Source organism: Grampus griseus, assembly GCF_964374135.1.
Source record: "Grampus griseus genome assembly, chromosome: 16".
Classification (NCBI taxonomy): domain Eukaryota; kingdom Metazoa; phylum Chordata; class Mammalia; order Artiodactyla; family Delphinidae; genus Grampus; species Grampus griseus.
In genome coordinates this window covers 41,056,374-41,072,033 of record NC_139010.1, presented here as the reverse complement: position 1 = coordinate 41,072,033, position 15,660 = coordinate 41,056,374, and the positions used below count along the sequence as shown (strand labels likewise).

Below are 15,660 nucleotides of genomic sequence, written 5' to 3'. Positions count from 1 at the left end.
AGCAAGTCATCACCCGCTGTCTGGCATTCTTGTGTAAAAGCCCAGGGCCCTCCTCATCTTGTCCCTTTGTCAGTTACTTTTGGCTCAAGGTAGGTGCACTAGCTGTTGGCTTTGCCAACGCACACAGCACACTTAGCATTCACAAACGTAGCATTCTCTCTCACCATTTCCTATGGCAGAGGAAGAACCAGGGAGCACCAATGCCTATTTCCAGCGTGGTCAGGAAGGCGGCTGTCAAGAGATCTCAGGGCCAGAACCTGGTTCAGGCTGTGACCTGTGGCCTGGTGCCACCTCAGCCACTTAACCATGTCTTTCCAAGCGCCTCTGTGGGCTTCTGTGCCTTCCCTTCAAACCCTAAACCCATCCCATTCTATCCCCTCCACACAAAGTCTCTAAGAAGCTGGGAAAGCTCATCTTCACTGTTCACCACAGCAATATTCACCCATCTCTACCCCATGTTTGGCAACCACAGCTGAAATCCAGCCACAGCTCTCCTCACCACCTTCCTCTCATCTGTCTTCACCTACCTCCCACCTAGGCTTCCACACCAGCCCCTAGGGGCAGTCGATAAATGTCTGCCAGAATAAATATTGATCAGGACCTTTTAAGGAACAGAATCATAAAAGTAAAGAAACACAGGGAGGCCTAGTACTGGACATGGGCAGTCCCAAATAGAATGTGTTCTAATTACAGAAGGGTCATGTTCTAGTCTCTATACTATGTGATAAGGAACCACCCAACTAGCAGCATACTAGAGAATTATCAAAGGAATGAAAATTCCAAATTCAATGTTAGCTAGATAAAAATAATACTAGTCATTTCAGTATCCATCTACTTACACTAAAAATAATTAGCATATATACCCATAAGAATATGTATCATAATCTTTTCTCTAAGTTTAATTATTAACAAAGCATAATATAAGGTTATTCATTAGTTTAACATTGGATGTCTGCCTACATCTTAAAATTGCCTAAGGATCACACTGACTAGGGAACACAACTAACCAAACAGTTGAGTATACTTACACTGGACACTTACACTAAAGGACAGTAAAAAATTAGGTCTACACCCTGAAGAAATTATAAAAACAAAGAGCCATACACAGTCAGGTAAAATCTAATATGCCTTTAAGGATATACACTGATAAAAATGTACACAAATTATAACCAAAATATATGACTACTAAGTGATGATCACAAATATTACAAAAATAACTACAACAGATACCTAAAAAGCAAAAACCTTATTAAGCTGCTACAGCAGAAGAAAAATCTTATGCGTGATTTTCTGAACAATTTCTAAAAATCAAAACCAAAACCAAGCTACCCACAGAAAAGAATCTGATGCCAGATTCTGAAGTTCTAAGCTAGAGGAAAGCTAGTTAGCTTTCTGGACATAGTTACAATAGATAACGACAGTGAGTCCTTAACCTTGGATCTCATTCCACACCCTCCGGTACCTGCTGGTTAAATGTGGACATCCCGTGGCGATCTGTCCTCAGAAGAAAAATATGCAGCTCAGTGAACTGGAGTATTTCTCATTATAAATAATGGGATAGTAAGTATTTTGATTCATTAAAAGGGACAGATGTCAAAACACATTAAGATGACTATAGAGTTTATGGCCTACACCAGGACACTTTTGAGACTGAAAGGGAAAATTATTAACCACCAGGCTGAAATGACAGGCACAAAGGAGGCCTCTCCAGACAAGCAAGGATGTCTGAGTGCCCTACTTACAAGGCAGTATTTCGCAACTTTGTTAGGGTCACAAAGCTTCTGTTTCTTTTTTTAGAATGGGTTTGAGTTACAATTTACATACTATAAGATTTATCCTTTAGTAGTGTACAGTTCAGTGACTGTTAGTATATTCACAGAGTTGTGCAACTATCACCATAATCTGAATGCACAATATTTCCATCAACCTAAAGTGAAAGCCCATACCTGTTCACAGTCACTGCCAATTCTCCTTTCCGCTCAGCCCCAGACAAACACTCATCTACTTTCTGTCTCTATGGATTTATCTCTTCCGCACATTACACACAAATAGAATCATACATGTTGTTTTCTGTGACTGGCTTCTCTCAATTATCACAATATTTTCAGGGTTCATCTATATTGAAGCATGTATCTGTACTTTATTCCTTCTAATTGCTGAGTAAGAGTCCATTGTGTGGATATAACACATTTTATTTATCCGTTCTACAGTGGATGAACTTTTGAGTTGTTTCCGCTTTTTGGCTATTATGAATAACGCTATGATAAACATTCACGTGCAAGTTTTTGGGTGGACATTTCTCTCACGCATGTTCCTAAAAACTGAAATTGAGTCATGTGGCAACTCCATGTTTAACTTTTCATGGAACTGCTAGGCTGTGTTCCCAAGTGGCTGCACCATTTTACGTTCCCACCAGCAATGTGTGAGGGCTCCAATTCCTCCACAACCTCTCCTCAACTTGTTGTCTGTAAAAGATTTTTTCGAGAATCTGATGAAAGCTAGCATTGCTGAAAGCTGGATATTGTGTGTAATTGGTACTGGGACATACACATGAAACATGTTTCCTGATCTCTAGACCTGTGACGATATGTGTGTGGTGGGGGCAAAGGGAGGGGCTGCACACGTAAATAGGTAATTTCTATACAGTGTAGAAAATGCTCAAGTGAAACAGAGCTGGGGGCGGGGGGGTTAAAGATGGAGCCATTTTTGCTTTAGACTCTAATCCTATTTCTTATCTTTCTCAGCTGTTTGGGTTAAGGAAGGCTTCTCAAAAGAGAGGGCTTAAACTGAGTCTTAAAAGAAGCTGGCCAGGGGCTTCCCTGGTGGTGCAGTGGTTAGGAATCCACCTGCCAATGCAGGGGACACGGGTTTGAGCCCTGGTCCGGGAAGATCCCACATGCTGAGGAGCAACTAAGCCCCATGTGCCACAACTACTGAGCCTGCGCTCTAGAGCCCGCGAGCCACAACTACTGAGCCCACGAGCCACAACTACTGAAGCCCACACGCCTAGAGCCCGTGCTCCGCCACAAGAGAAGCCACTGCAATGAGAAGCCCGTGCACTGCAACAAAGAGTAGCCCCCGCTTGCCGCAGCTAGAGAAAGCCCGGGCGCAGCAATGAAGACCCAACGCAGCCAAAAATAATAATAATAATAAATAAGTAAATAAACAAAATGCACAACATTTAAAAAAAAAAGAAGAAGAAGCTGGCCAGGGAAGAAAGGAAGGAGAGAGTCCCAGCAGAGAGAGAGAGCAACAAAAATAAAGGAATGAAATGCTATTTCCCCTACACTCATGACAGTAAATTACATTTCCGTGCTTACAATGTACCAGCTATTGCGCTAAGCGTTTCATATTGGGATTTCATTTAATCCTCTCAATGATCCTGTGAGAGAAGCACTATTATCATTTTTGTTTAACAGATGAGAAAACTCAGGCTCAGAGAGGTTAGGTAACTTGTCCAAGGCTATTCAGAGAGCAACTGGCAGGGCCAGAATTTAGTATCAGGTATTGGGATTCCAGAGCTTACATTCTTAACCAGAGGCCCAATATACACCCAGGGGTGAAGTCATGGAGCCCAAAGTAGAAATGGCGACAGCTGAAGAGATAATAGTCAGAGACAGAAATATGAGACATTTTTGAATCTATCAATTCAGTATTAAAGCTTAACCACACCAATGCATAGGGTTTACATGTCCAATCAATTGCCTCTTTATGTTACTACCATTCAGTTAAATTTCAAAGTAATCATTTAAGGATCTCAAGAGAAAAAGAAAAAAATACATATATTTTCAAGGGAGTTATTCTGAATACACAGCTAATATGCAGCATATTACAATACCAACCACAGCCCACGCTCACTCTATATCAGGGGTCCCCACCCCCAGGCCGCAGACCGGTACCAGTCCTGGGCCTGTTAGGAACCAGGCCGCACAGCAGGAGGTGAGTGGCAGGCGAGCGAGCGAAGCTACATCTGTGGCTCCCCAACGCTCGCATTACAGCCTGAACCATCCCCCACCATCCCTGGTCCGTGGAAAAATTGTCTTCCACAAAACCGGTCCCTGGTGCCAAAAAGGTTGGGGACCACTGCTCTACATAACCTGCCACCCTTTAGTCCAAGCATTAACGTGCAGGAGAACCTAAGACCAGCTAGGGGTTACCAGCAACTGGTGTGATACAGCACAGCTCTGCAGAGAACCATCTTACTAAACAGGATGTTTCTCAATGCTGAGCAGATTTCTATCCAAATGACAAACTTAAGTAACTTGGACAAAACTTTACATTCTTTAGGGTATCCCAGGGAAAAAACAAAAAAGACAACAAACTGTACTTAAACCCCTAACAAACTAAGAAAAATAGTATTTTAAGGTTAAAAAAAAAAAAGATAAGTAGAAGAAATTAGGTAAGGATCCATGAAGAAAAACATTTCCCAGTACCAGGGGAGAATAACTTGCAAGTGAAAATCAAAGACATTCTCGTTTATATGATTACCAGGTGATGAACGATCGGCATGTCACCCCCAGTAGCTGACATCTTGCACATCAAATACCTTCACCTATTACCATAGACACTGATGAAATGATTTCTTACAATGATTGTCTCACCTGTCCTTAGCAATAGCAAACAGATCATCCTCATTGTCCTCCTCAAAGAGGCCGGCCTTTTTCACGACCTTAATCTCCTGGTGTTGGGTGGTCCCAGAGTCCCTAAGTTCTCCTTTAGACTTGTCAGATGCCGAGTTGGTCTGTGAGTCAGTAATATTCCACTGGTCCTTAAAAGATAAAATATATGTTAAAATCCTCTGGCCATTTAGATTAAGAAACCTGAGGAGTAAAATAAAATTCACATTTGTTAAACTAACTTGTATTTAAACTAAGCGTATCACTTTCGAGGGAAGCTTATGTCCAAGGCTTTTCACTGAACTCAAATCTAGACAGCTGGGTTCTTTGACCTCCCCAGACCTTATGGTGTTTCCCTCCATCACTACCTGCCACAGTGTTTCTCTCTCTATGGTCCTGTTCTGTGTTAGGACAAGGAAACTTCTCTACTTTAGAGATCAAAATTAGTTATACAGGGGAATGAGAAGATACAGGAATGTTTAAAAAAAAAAAAAAGTCGAGAACTCTCAACTTTGGAGGAATATGATATTTAAATTAAAAAATCCCAAAGCAAGCTGGGGAAAAAAATGTATAAAAAGCTCATGCGATGTAAACAAGACACAATGAAAGCTGCTAGCAACCCTTTTACCACAAAGTTCTGAATCTGGACTTTAGAAAGCAATTAAGGAAACCCCACCTGGCTATGCTCACCTCTTCAAATCAAGGATCTCCTGAGCACTTGCTAAGTGGTCCTGGAGTCTAGAGCTTTGCAAATCAAAGTGGGTTCCACAAGCAGCAGCTTCTATTATACAGAATTTCTACCCCTCTTTCTGAATCAGAACCTGCATTTGACACAGTATGTCCAGGTGATTTCTTCACACGTTATAGTTTGAGAAGTGCTCCCCTAGAGCAGGGGTGCTCAACGGCGACCACATGCTAGAATCCCCAAAAGAGCCTTAGAAACCTCCAGTAACAGGCCATACCACAAATCAATTAATTCAGAACCTCCAGTGGTGGAAGCCGGTATCAGTACTCTCTAAAGTTCTCTAAGCGATCCCGCTGGGCAGTCAAAGCCGAGTCACTGTTCTAGAACCCTGGTTATCTTTACTCTGCAAGTACTTTTGCTCCCTGCTTTAGCTAATATTTTTATTTTCCCTGAACCACAGTAATACTACAGAAGAAAAAATTCAACTGATGGTTGGCCATTACTAGAGGGAGAACAACCCACTAAGAATGCTAGAAAGAAAAAAAAAAGGAAAATCCATTATAAATTCACAGACTTCAGTAGAAAAAGCAAATTATGTTGTGTCATTTTAAGTTGCTTTCAATTAAAAAGAATGAACACATCTATCATTTATCTGCCTACATCATACCCTCATAACTTACCTATAATGTTAAAACAGAGTATTATAAAATAGGAAGATTTTTAATACTCACAGCTTTTAATATCATTATATTTAGTCTTTTTCTGTACAGCTAAATTTGAACAGCTGCTAAACTATATTCTCAATTGGCTCTGTTAATATATATCTGAATAGCAAATGGAAACACTGTTAAGACTCTTATAAAAAAGGAATTAAACGAGCATAGACCACTCCTACCTTGTCTAGCTACCGTTCTTGGTTAACGAAGCACAGCAATCATTTAACAAAATAAAGTACTGGGAAAATTGGGCAGCTACATGTAAAAGAATGAAATTAGAACACTCCCTAACACCATACACAAAAATAAACTCAAAATAGATTAAAGACCTAAATGTAAGGCCAGACACTATAAAACTCTTAGAGGAAAACATAGGCAGAACACTCCATGACATAAATCACAGCAAGATCCTTTTTGACCCACCTCCTAGAGAAATGGAAATAAAAACAAAAATAAACAAATGGGACCTAATGAACCTTCAAAGCTTTTGCACAGCAAAGGAAACCATAAACAAGACGAAAAGACAACCCTCAGAATGGGAGAAAATATTTGCAAACGAAGCAACTGACAAAGGATTAATCTCCAAAATTTACAAGCAGCTCATGCAGCTCAATATTAAAAAAACAAGCAACTCAATCCAAAAATGGGCAGAAGACCTAAACAGACATTTCTCCAATGGAGATATACAGATTGCCAACAAACATGAAAGGATGCTCAACATCACTAATCATTAGAGAAATGCAAATCAAAACTAAAATGAGGTATCACCTCACACCAGGCAGAGTGGCCATCAACAAAAAAATCTACAAACAATAAATGCTGGAGAGGGTGTGGAGAAAAGGGAACCTTCTTGCCCTGTTGGTGGGAATGTATATTGATATAGCCACTATGGAGAACAGTATGGAGGTTCCTTAAAAAACTAAAAACAGAGCTACCATACAACCCAGCAATCCCACTACTGGGCATATACCCTGAGAAAACTATAATTCAAAAAGATACATGTACCACAGTGTTCATTACAGCTCTATTTACAATAGCCAGGACATGGAAGCAACCTAAGTGTCCATCGACAGATGAATGAATAAAGAAGATGTGGCAAATATATACAATGGAATACTATTCAGCCATAAAAAGGAATGAAATTGAGTTATTTGCTGTGAAGTGGATGGACCTAGAGACTGTTATACAGAGTGAAGTAAGTCAGAAAGAGAAAAACAAATACCGTATGTTAACACATATATATGGAATCTAAAAAAATATTTTGGTTCTGAAGAACCTAGGGGCAGGACAGGAATAAAGATGCAGATGTAGAGAATGGACTTGAGGACATGGGGAGGGGGAAGGGTAAGCTGGGATGAAGTGAGAGAGTGGCATGGACATATATACACTACCAAATGTAAAATAGATAGCTAGTGGGAAGCAGCCACATGGCACAGGGAGATCAGCTCGGTGCTTTGTGTCCACCTAGAGGGGTGGGAGGGTGGGAGGGAGATGCAAGAGGGAGGGGATATGGGGATATATGTATACATACAGCTGATTCACTTTGTTGTACAGTAGAAACTAACACACCATCGTAAAGCAATTATACTCCAATAATGATGTTAAAAAAAAAGTAAAGGCCTAACTCATTTGAATTAGCATGTATTATAATTTGAGGGTGATACTTATTTTATTCTTAAGCATTTTGAAAAGATTAATCTTTAATATACTACAATAAATATCTTTCTTCAAGAATAGAAAGACAGTCTTGTGAACATAGTTTTTGGTGACCGAACTTCACTAGATCTAAATAGGCAGAAAAAGAAAAGGTTTAGGACAGCTGTAACTCTTAAATTCATCAAGCCATCTCCTACTCTTCTCTAGAAAATAACTTTCAACCCACCTCCTCATCACTGCTGAACAATAAGGCAGATGCTTTCTTTTTGGAAAGCTCAGAGGGCTTTGTTTTCTCTTGGCTCTGAGTTAGTAGAGATGATGACTGCTTCTTAGCAGCTGTAGCCCCAAAAAGATTATCCTAGGAAAACAAATGGCAGAAGAGTATGACAACTTTGAACACATAAAACAAAAAACTGAAGACATTCTCTCATGTCAAATTAGTAGAGAATAAGTCTCCAGTCAAGTGAAGAAGATATATCACACCTTTTGGGGGGAAAAAAAATCACACAATACTAGTAAATGCCACTTCTCACTTATGTATGAATCCTACAACAACAGCCTACAATCTTCTCTAACTATATTCATCCATAGAAGGGAAACGGATACCATAAAATTCAAAGGCGGAACACCTGGGAGGAAGCAGGAAAGGGAATAATGTGAGGACAAAGTCATAGAAATAGGAAGGAACCTGGCCCCGCCCAGTCCTCCTGTGGGCGGGCCCGCTATGCTCATTAGGGAGGGTCCAGAGCCTGCAATTAGCCTGAGAGCAGTACAGCCCCCTGTGGCAGCCAGCAGCCTGCACCTTTCTTTCTATGAATTAGAAGCCAGACCAATGCATAAAGAGAAAGATACAGGGAGGTTTCTCTACTCTTTCACATTTATGGAAGACATACACCTGGGACAGAGGGAAGGAATGACTTGTGTTTCTGATTAATTTCAAAGGGACAATACAAACTTAAGAAATAATTTACTAAATAAAATCACTGGCCTAGTAAGAGCTGATTCTTATAGGTTCAACGGCATTCCCAAAGTACCTATTAAGGTACTTTTATTTAGGTAAAGGGAACAAAACCATAGAACTTGGTCTGAGCCCAAGTTAAACAGAAAAACACTCTTAACAACATACTACAGCAGGTGAACAGTCCTATAGTGTAAAGACTGGATAAAGGGAGTCTTTAAGGAAAGTGTGGGAAGGTAGGAAAGGCTGTGAGACTAATGAACTGGCACTCACTGGGGATATGAATGACAGAGCTCACATTTACTACGCACTTACTATGTGCCAGGCACTGTGCCAATGGCTGTGCATTAGTTGTTTTAGCTGTCACAATGACCCTATATACTACTAAGCGAGATGAGATTCAGAAAGGTTAAGTTACTTGCCCAAGGTCCCTGATTTGCATGTGGTGGAGCTAGGATATGAACACAGGGCTCTGATGCCAAAGCCCATGAGCTCAGCCACCGCACAATACTGCATAAGAGCAAAGGTTTGGCTTGTCTTCCCTCTCATTTCTTTCTCCCACTTTGCTCTCATCCAGCGTGGGAAAGAGAAGCAAGGTGAGGACATGGTTGCCTTCTCCCCTCCACTCCCACTTTATCCAAGACGTTCTTGTAGACCATTGGGTTCCATCCCCTAAAAAGTATTTCTTAAAGGAAGATTTTAAAAGTGAAACCTACAAAGCCTTGCATAGAGCTGGGTCAAGAAATCTAAGGCCCTGCCCATTGTGCAGTTAAGAGAACTTAAGAAAGGAAATAAAAACTGAAATGTTTTTGTTATATAAGCCTCAGAAAGCTTGACTGCTTCCCTATCACCTTGTTCTACTGTATGAGCCTCTGGTTATAAAGCTACATCAGCAACAGTTTTCTACTAATGGAAAACTTGATTATCTTGTGTTGCAGTAACAAGGTTTACCTCTTCATCTTCGTCATCGAAAAGCGAGACCGAGGTGGGGAGTTTGCTAGGCAGGAGAGATGCATCTTTCGACTTACTCACACTTTGAGAAGAAAACAAATCCTGTTGGATCAAGATTAAAGTTCCTGGTTTATAAAATATACCAGCTTTTAAAGTATCAGATATAAAACACTAAAGTTTACGACATGATGGCTGCCGTGCATCCAGGTCTCTTTGTCAAAGAGGGAAGCTCGGTGACACAGTCCTCGAGGAACACGCATCAGTCCATCCTCACTGCGTGCAGGTGAGAAGGAAGAGACCCACATGTAACTCCATGTGGCGTCACTGGAACCCAGAGGTTTTTATACTCTCACCTGGATGATTAAGGCAGGGGAAATTTTTCCAATCAACTTCCTACCACGCTTAAAAAAATAACTTCCTTTTTCTGTCCAGAGAATCAGAGAGATTAAACAGATTTAATAATGGAAATAGAAGCTAGATTAACAAATTATTGGATCTACGACTCTGTTTTATTTAGTTATATCCTCTTTCCTATAATAAGAGTATGATATGATTTCTTTTAAATAAATACAAATTAAATTTTAACTTTAAACTATTTGGCGTTCTTGAACGGCAGCTAGGAAATGTTGCAAATTAGAGAAAGATCTGGTAGATTCTGAAGAAATTTCCAAAATGTTATAAAATGTCAGCCTATAATGCAAAGAAAGATCTGCAAACTGAGTTGCATGAATCAGAAACATGAAATAGGATAACTATTCCCTCAGGATGAGAAACTTCAATACATAAGAGACAGGCAAATAGGACAAGAACATAGTTTCTAAGACCTCTGGATAATTTTTTTTTAATCATGTAATCAATGTCTACTCAGATATGGAGCTAATTACTTCATTAACTGAGAAAAGCTCCACTCAGCCCAGTGGCTTTTGCCTAGGCCCCATGGAGTCCCCATGGGTCTGTTTGGGTAGAAGGGGCCACACAGGGGCAGTCCCAGGCTTCCCATGCCTCTCCTGCATTTTAAGCATTGGCAACATTTCACTTAAAGAAAGTGCTGTGTTTAAAAAAAAAAAAAGTAGTAGTAAACCAAAACAAAGAACAAAAACAAATTTCAACATCACTGTTTTTGGACCCTTAACTAATATCTTCCTTGGTGTTAGGGGAAAGAAAAGGCTTTCCATTACCTTAAACACCTCCCCAAAATGATTCCACAAGGTAAACTTTAGCTCCACACTTGAGATATAAAGGGAGGAGTAAATATTCAATCCTTTTGGTCCAAAGCTCTTCCTAGACTGCATCGTTTTACTTCTCCTTGCCTATAAACCTCGACAATATCCAATAAAAACAATCTGTGATGGTACACATGGGACAAAACCTGTGGTGGTGGATTTAAACCTGTCTGCAAATTCATTTACACTCCTACCATCAGGAAGTGGAGTTGATGTCCCCTGCCCTTGAATTTGGGCGGGCCTTTGTACTGCCTCAACCAACAGAATGTGGTAGAAGTGACAACGCTGACTTCTGAGGCTAGGTTACAAAAAACAGTACAGACATACCTCATTTTATGGTGCTTCACTTTATTGTGCTTCACAGATATTGCATTTTCCACAGATTCAAAGTTTGTGGCAACCCTGTCTCAAGCAAGTCTGTCAATGACATTTTTCCTACAGCATTTGCTCACTTTGTTTCTCTGTCAAATTTTGGTAATTCTTGCACTATTTCAAATCCTCCACCAGCAAAGATTATGACTTGCTGAAGGCTCAGATGATGGTTAGCATTTTTTAGCAATAAAGTATTTTTTAATTAAGGTATATACATTTTTTTTAGACATAATGCTATTGCACACTTAATAGACTACAGTATAGTATAAACGTAACTTTTATATGCACTGGGAAACCAAAACATTCATGTGACTCACTTTACTGAGATATTCGTTTTATTATGGTGTCTGGAACCAAACCCGCAGTATCTCCCAGGTACACCTGTACAGCCTCTGTGCAGCTCTCTTGGGAATCTCACTTTGAAGCCTTGAGGCAACACCCTAAGAAGTCCAGCTTCCCTGAAGCTGCCATGCTGGGAGACCACACAGAGACAGAGAGGGACCTCCCAAGAGCCCCAGCTGTTCGAGTCTTTCCCACCCAGGCACCAGACACATGAGTGAGATGACTCTCAGCCTGGCCACCTTCAGACTGGAACCACATGAGAGACCCTAAGTGAAAAATGCCTGGCTGAGCCCAGTCAACTTCTACAACCATAAGAGGTAATAAAACTTATTGATGTTTTAAGCCACAAAGTTTTGGAGTGATCTGTTTCATAGTAATAAATAATGAGAACACCTGTTGAGTCACTGAAATTGCTCACGTTTGGTTTTTTCACTTAGTCAACAACTCCCTGACAGCTTACCAAATACCAAGCACTAGTCTAGGCGTTAAGGACACAGGCAGGAAACACACCGTCCTGCCCTCATGGAGCTTGCTCTAGATGGGACATAGACAGTGAACAAGCAGACATGAAGTGTCACATGGCAATACATACTGTGGGGACAATTAAACAGAAGAGGGGCTAAGGAGCACAGTGTGATGTGTGCTGGCGGGCCTGCTATTGTGCAAAGGGCTGTCACAGGAGACCTTGCAGGGACCTGGAAAAAGTGAGGAAGTGGGCTATCCGATTCTGGGAAGAGCACTCCCAGAGGGGCAAAAGCCAGCCCAAAGATCTCCAAGTGCCTCTGTGTGTGATGATGAAGAAGCGGAGAGTGCAGGATAAGACCAGAGTGTGAGGCCCCATCATGCTCTACTTATGTGTCAGGAGTTTGGCTTAACTGGACTTCACTTAATTCCTATCTTCTGCACACTGGCCACCAATGAAATATATGCCTCAAGATTTTATTTCCATCAACAGTGATCCCTCTACCTCCAAAGAGTTGTATGCTCATCCTGGCTATAAGTGCAAAATAACCACAAGAGCTTAACCCAGAGTTCCTAATTTCTTGAAATTACATATAAATTTCTGCCATGTTCCCATCTTTCTCTGTGAAGGGGATTGATTACTGCCCATTACACATTCTCAGATAGGTCTCCGATCCCTTAAAACCCTGGCCTAAAGTTAGCTCTAAAAGGATCAAGGCCTGTGGAAGTCAGAAAAAGCACTAACGCTTCTGAGAGTTGTCCCTGCGTCACTGGAAAGGTGCTTCTAGGCAGGGCCCTGGAGGACTGAGGCTGTCTGCAAGGCAGTGCCAGCCCACAAACTGTTAACAGTCTATGCCCACTGTTTAGTGAGACTACTGAAAGAGGAAGCAGTGTGTTGATTTCTGTTCTCGTACAAGCACCTCATTACATTATGGATCAATTAATAGCCTAAAATATGAGTATCCTGAATTTTCCTCCCAGGAGATTCACTGGATTCAAACCCAACAGTGAAAGTATTGTATACATGTTGCTTTCTATAGACCATGTGTTCTCAAAACATTATTTTCAATGAAAGAACTAAAGTACTTAATAAGCCTTATAACTCTACTGAGAACACCCTGAATCAGAAATACTTTCCAATGTCATATCCATGAACTATTTCCCAGAACTAAGAAAAAGAATGAATTCCTTACCTCAGAGTCATCCTCATCTGAAAATAAACCTTTGTGAGTTTTTGTTTCTGACAACGGCTTGAGATTTTTGCTGGAAGGGAGGGTAACCTTTGTTGGGAAAAAAAAAAAATTGAGAGTTAACAAGCCAGACACCTGAAAATGAGGGTTCATTCACTCATTCATTCAAAAGATGTCCTGAATCTCTGCTAGGATAAGGTCCCAGGCCATGCAGCAGGGGAATAAAAACATCATGGACCTTGGACATGTATCAAGTGCATATAAAGAATTAATGCAAAAAGAGAAGTACCATGAGAAAGAATTTTAAAATTGGTATATGTTAGGAATGAAAGAAGAAACAGTCCTTGTAAAGTAAATTTCTCAGGACAGACAGGACCTGGACATGGGAGATGGTACAAGCAAGAACACTCCAGGCAGAGGGAACTGTGAGAAAAGAGAAAAACAAGACAAAGCAGAGGGCACATCTGGGGGATCGGGGTAGGACAGACTGCCTGCCTCATACAGTGCACAAGTGGGACATGTACCTAAGCTGGAACCTAAGGTGGGCATCCTAGGAGGCTGCTGGGTTCTGAATGCTGGCACCTAGGTGGTCAGAGGCAGAGAGGGTCAGGGTTTCAAGCTGTGCAGGATAGCAAGGGAAGGGACAGCAGCCAGAAGAGCTTAAAGAGTGACGGAGATGCAGCCTATTGGCCAAATACAGGTCAATTTGAATTACGATGTTAATGGATCATAACATGTCAAATAGCGAATCTATGATCCTATAGTGATACTAAAAAAGCAGGAAAGAAGGAGGAGAGAAAGCTCTTCTGTTCAGAAGGATGCCAGCTAATTAACAAAGAAGAAATGGTAGAAGTAGAACCACATTCTTCTGTTTTCCCCGCCACCCAACATGATAACTGGTTCAGGAAAAGATCACCAGTGGATGTTAAGACCACCGAGGAAGGCAAAATGCCACAACTGCTGAATCTAGGTGCTAGTTATTTGGGTGTTTGTTGTATTCTTTCAACTCTCTGTACATTTGAAGTGTGCTATACACTTGAAAGGAACAATACTTCCCTCTGGGTTCCAGTGAATTAACAAGATGCCCCAAATCTACACTCCCGTGTTTAGTCTTCCCTCCTGCTTACCTTTTTTTCTGCTCTTTCTTTATTTTCATCTGTCTGACTTACAGTAGCCTCTGGCAAAGCTGCCGCTTTTTCTTTGAACAGATCTCCTTCCTCATCGTCAAAGATACTGGCAGTGGATTTGACTTTGTCTTTAGAAAGAGACCACAGCATAAAATTACACGGAGGTCAAAAATCCCATCACGAAATTCACAGATTAAAAATTCTTCTCTCCCAGGGCTTCCCTGGTGGCACAGTGGTTGAGAGTCTGCCTGCCGATGCAGGGGACATGGGTTCGTGCCCCGGTCCGGGAAGATCCCACATGCCGTGGAGCGGCTAGGCCCGTGAGCCGTGGCCGCTGAGCCTGCGCGTCGGAGCCTGTGCTCCGCAACGGGAGAGGCCACAGCAGTGAGAGGCCCACATACCGCAAAAAAAAAAAAAAAAAAAAATTCTTCCTTCTCAAAGAATAAACAGAAAAAGTATGTTATTGCTTGATTAGTTACAAAGAAATATTAAGTGGACTAGATTGGAATTTTTCAAAGAACACAACAGATACTCCAATGAAACGCAGGACAGACAGTTTAACCATCTGGCTTACACCCTTATCCAAGAAGCAGTACCTTATGCTTGGAGTAGTTTGGACTAGCATAAAGGGTAAAAAGAGACCTACAGAAAGAAAGATCATTTAAGAGTCAACTGCTCTAGGAATCTGAGAAGTGACAGTTGGCTCCTGCTTTTAAAAAGTTAAACTGGGACTTCCCTGGTGGTCCAGTGGTAAAGAATCCGCCTTACAATGCAGGGGACACAGGTTCGATCCCTGATCAGGGAACTAAGATCCTACATGCTGCGAGGCAACTAAGCCTGCGTGCCACAACTATTGAGCTCACGCACCTCAACAAGAGAGTTGCAAATTACAGAGCCAACGCGCCCTGGAGCCCACGCGCCACAACTACAGAGCCCACGTGCCCTGGAGCCTGCGTGCCACAACTAGAGAAGAGAAAACCTGCATGCCACAACTACAGAGAAGCCCGCGCACCGCAACAAAAGATCCCGCATGCCTCAACGAAGATCCCACGTGCTGCAACTAAGACCCAACGCAGCCAAAAAATAATAAATAATAAAAATAATAAATCTTTTTTAAAAATTAAAAAAGAAGTCAAACTATACAGAGGCATATAAAAACAAAAACTGAAACCTCCCACATAATCCCACCTGCCCACCCAAACAAGGCCAGCAGGAACAGTTTGATATACATGCTTCTAATTTCCACAAAAGATATACTAACATGTTAACTCTAGTTATTCGCAAATACGGCTAAATAATAAATAACACAATTTGAAGAATGTGTCTTATGATTTGCATTTTTCACTCAATGTACCTAGGGTA

The 15,660-nt window shown here is 41.2% G+C and overlaps 1 protein-coding gene across 11 annotated transcripts in view; it reads right to left on the bottom strand.

Moving 5' to 3' along the window:
- The window catches only part of LOC309834468 (WASH complex subunit 2-like), a 56,450-nt gene that overhangs the window by 17,092 nt on the left and 23,698 nt on the right, over positions 1 to 15,660 (bottom strand). For all 11 annotated transcript variants that reach the window (XM_082673307.1, XM_082673314.1, XM_082673317.1 and 8 more), the window contains exons 16-20: positions 14,299 to 14,426; positions 13,175 to 13,261; positions 9,583 to 9,684; positions 7,900 to 8,031; positions 4,602 to 4,768 (exon numbers count right to left, since the gene is read on the bottom strand). In XM_082673307.1, the coding sequence (XP_082529433.1) occupies positions 4,602 to 4,768; positions 7,900 to 8,031; positions 9,583 to 9,684; positions 13,175 to 13,261; positions 14,299 to 14,426 (616 nt within the window). The remainder of the gene's footprint in view (positions 1 to 4,601; positions 4,769 to 7,899; positions 8,032 to 9,582; positions 9,685 to 13,174; positions 13,262 to 14,298; positions 14,427 to 15,660) is intronic.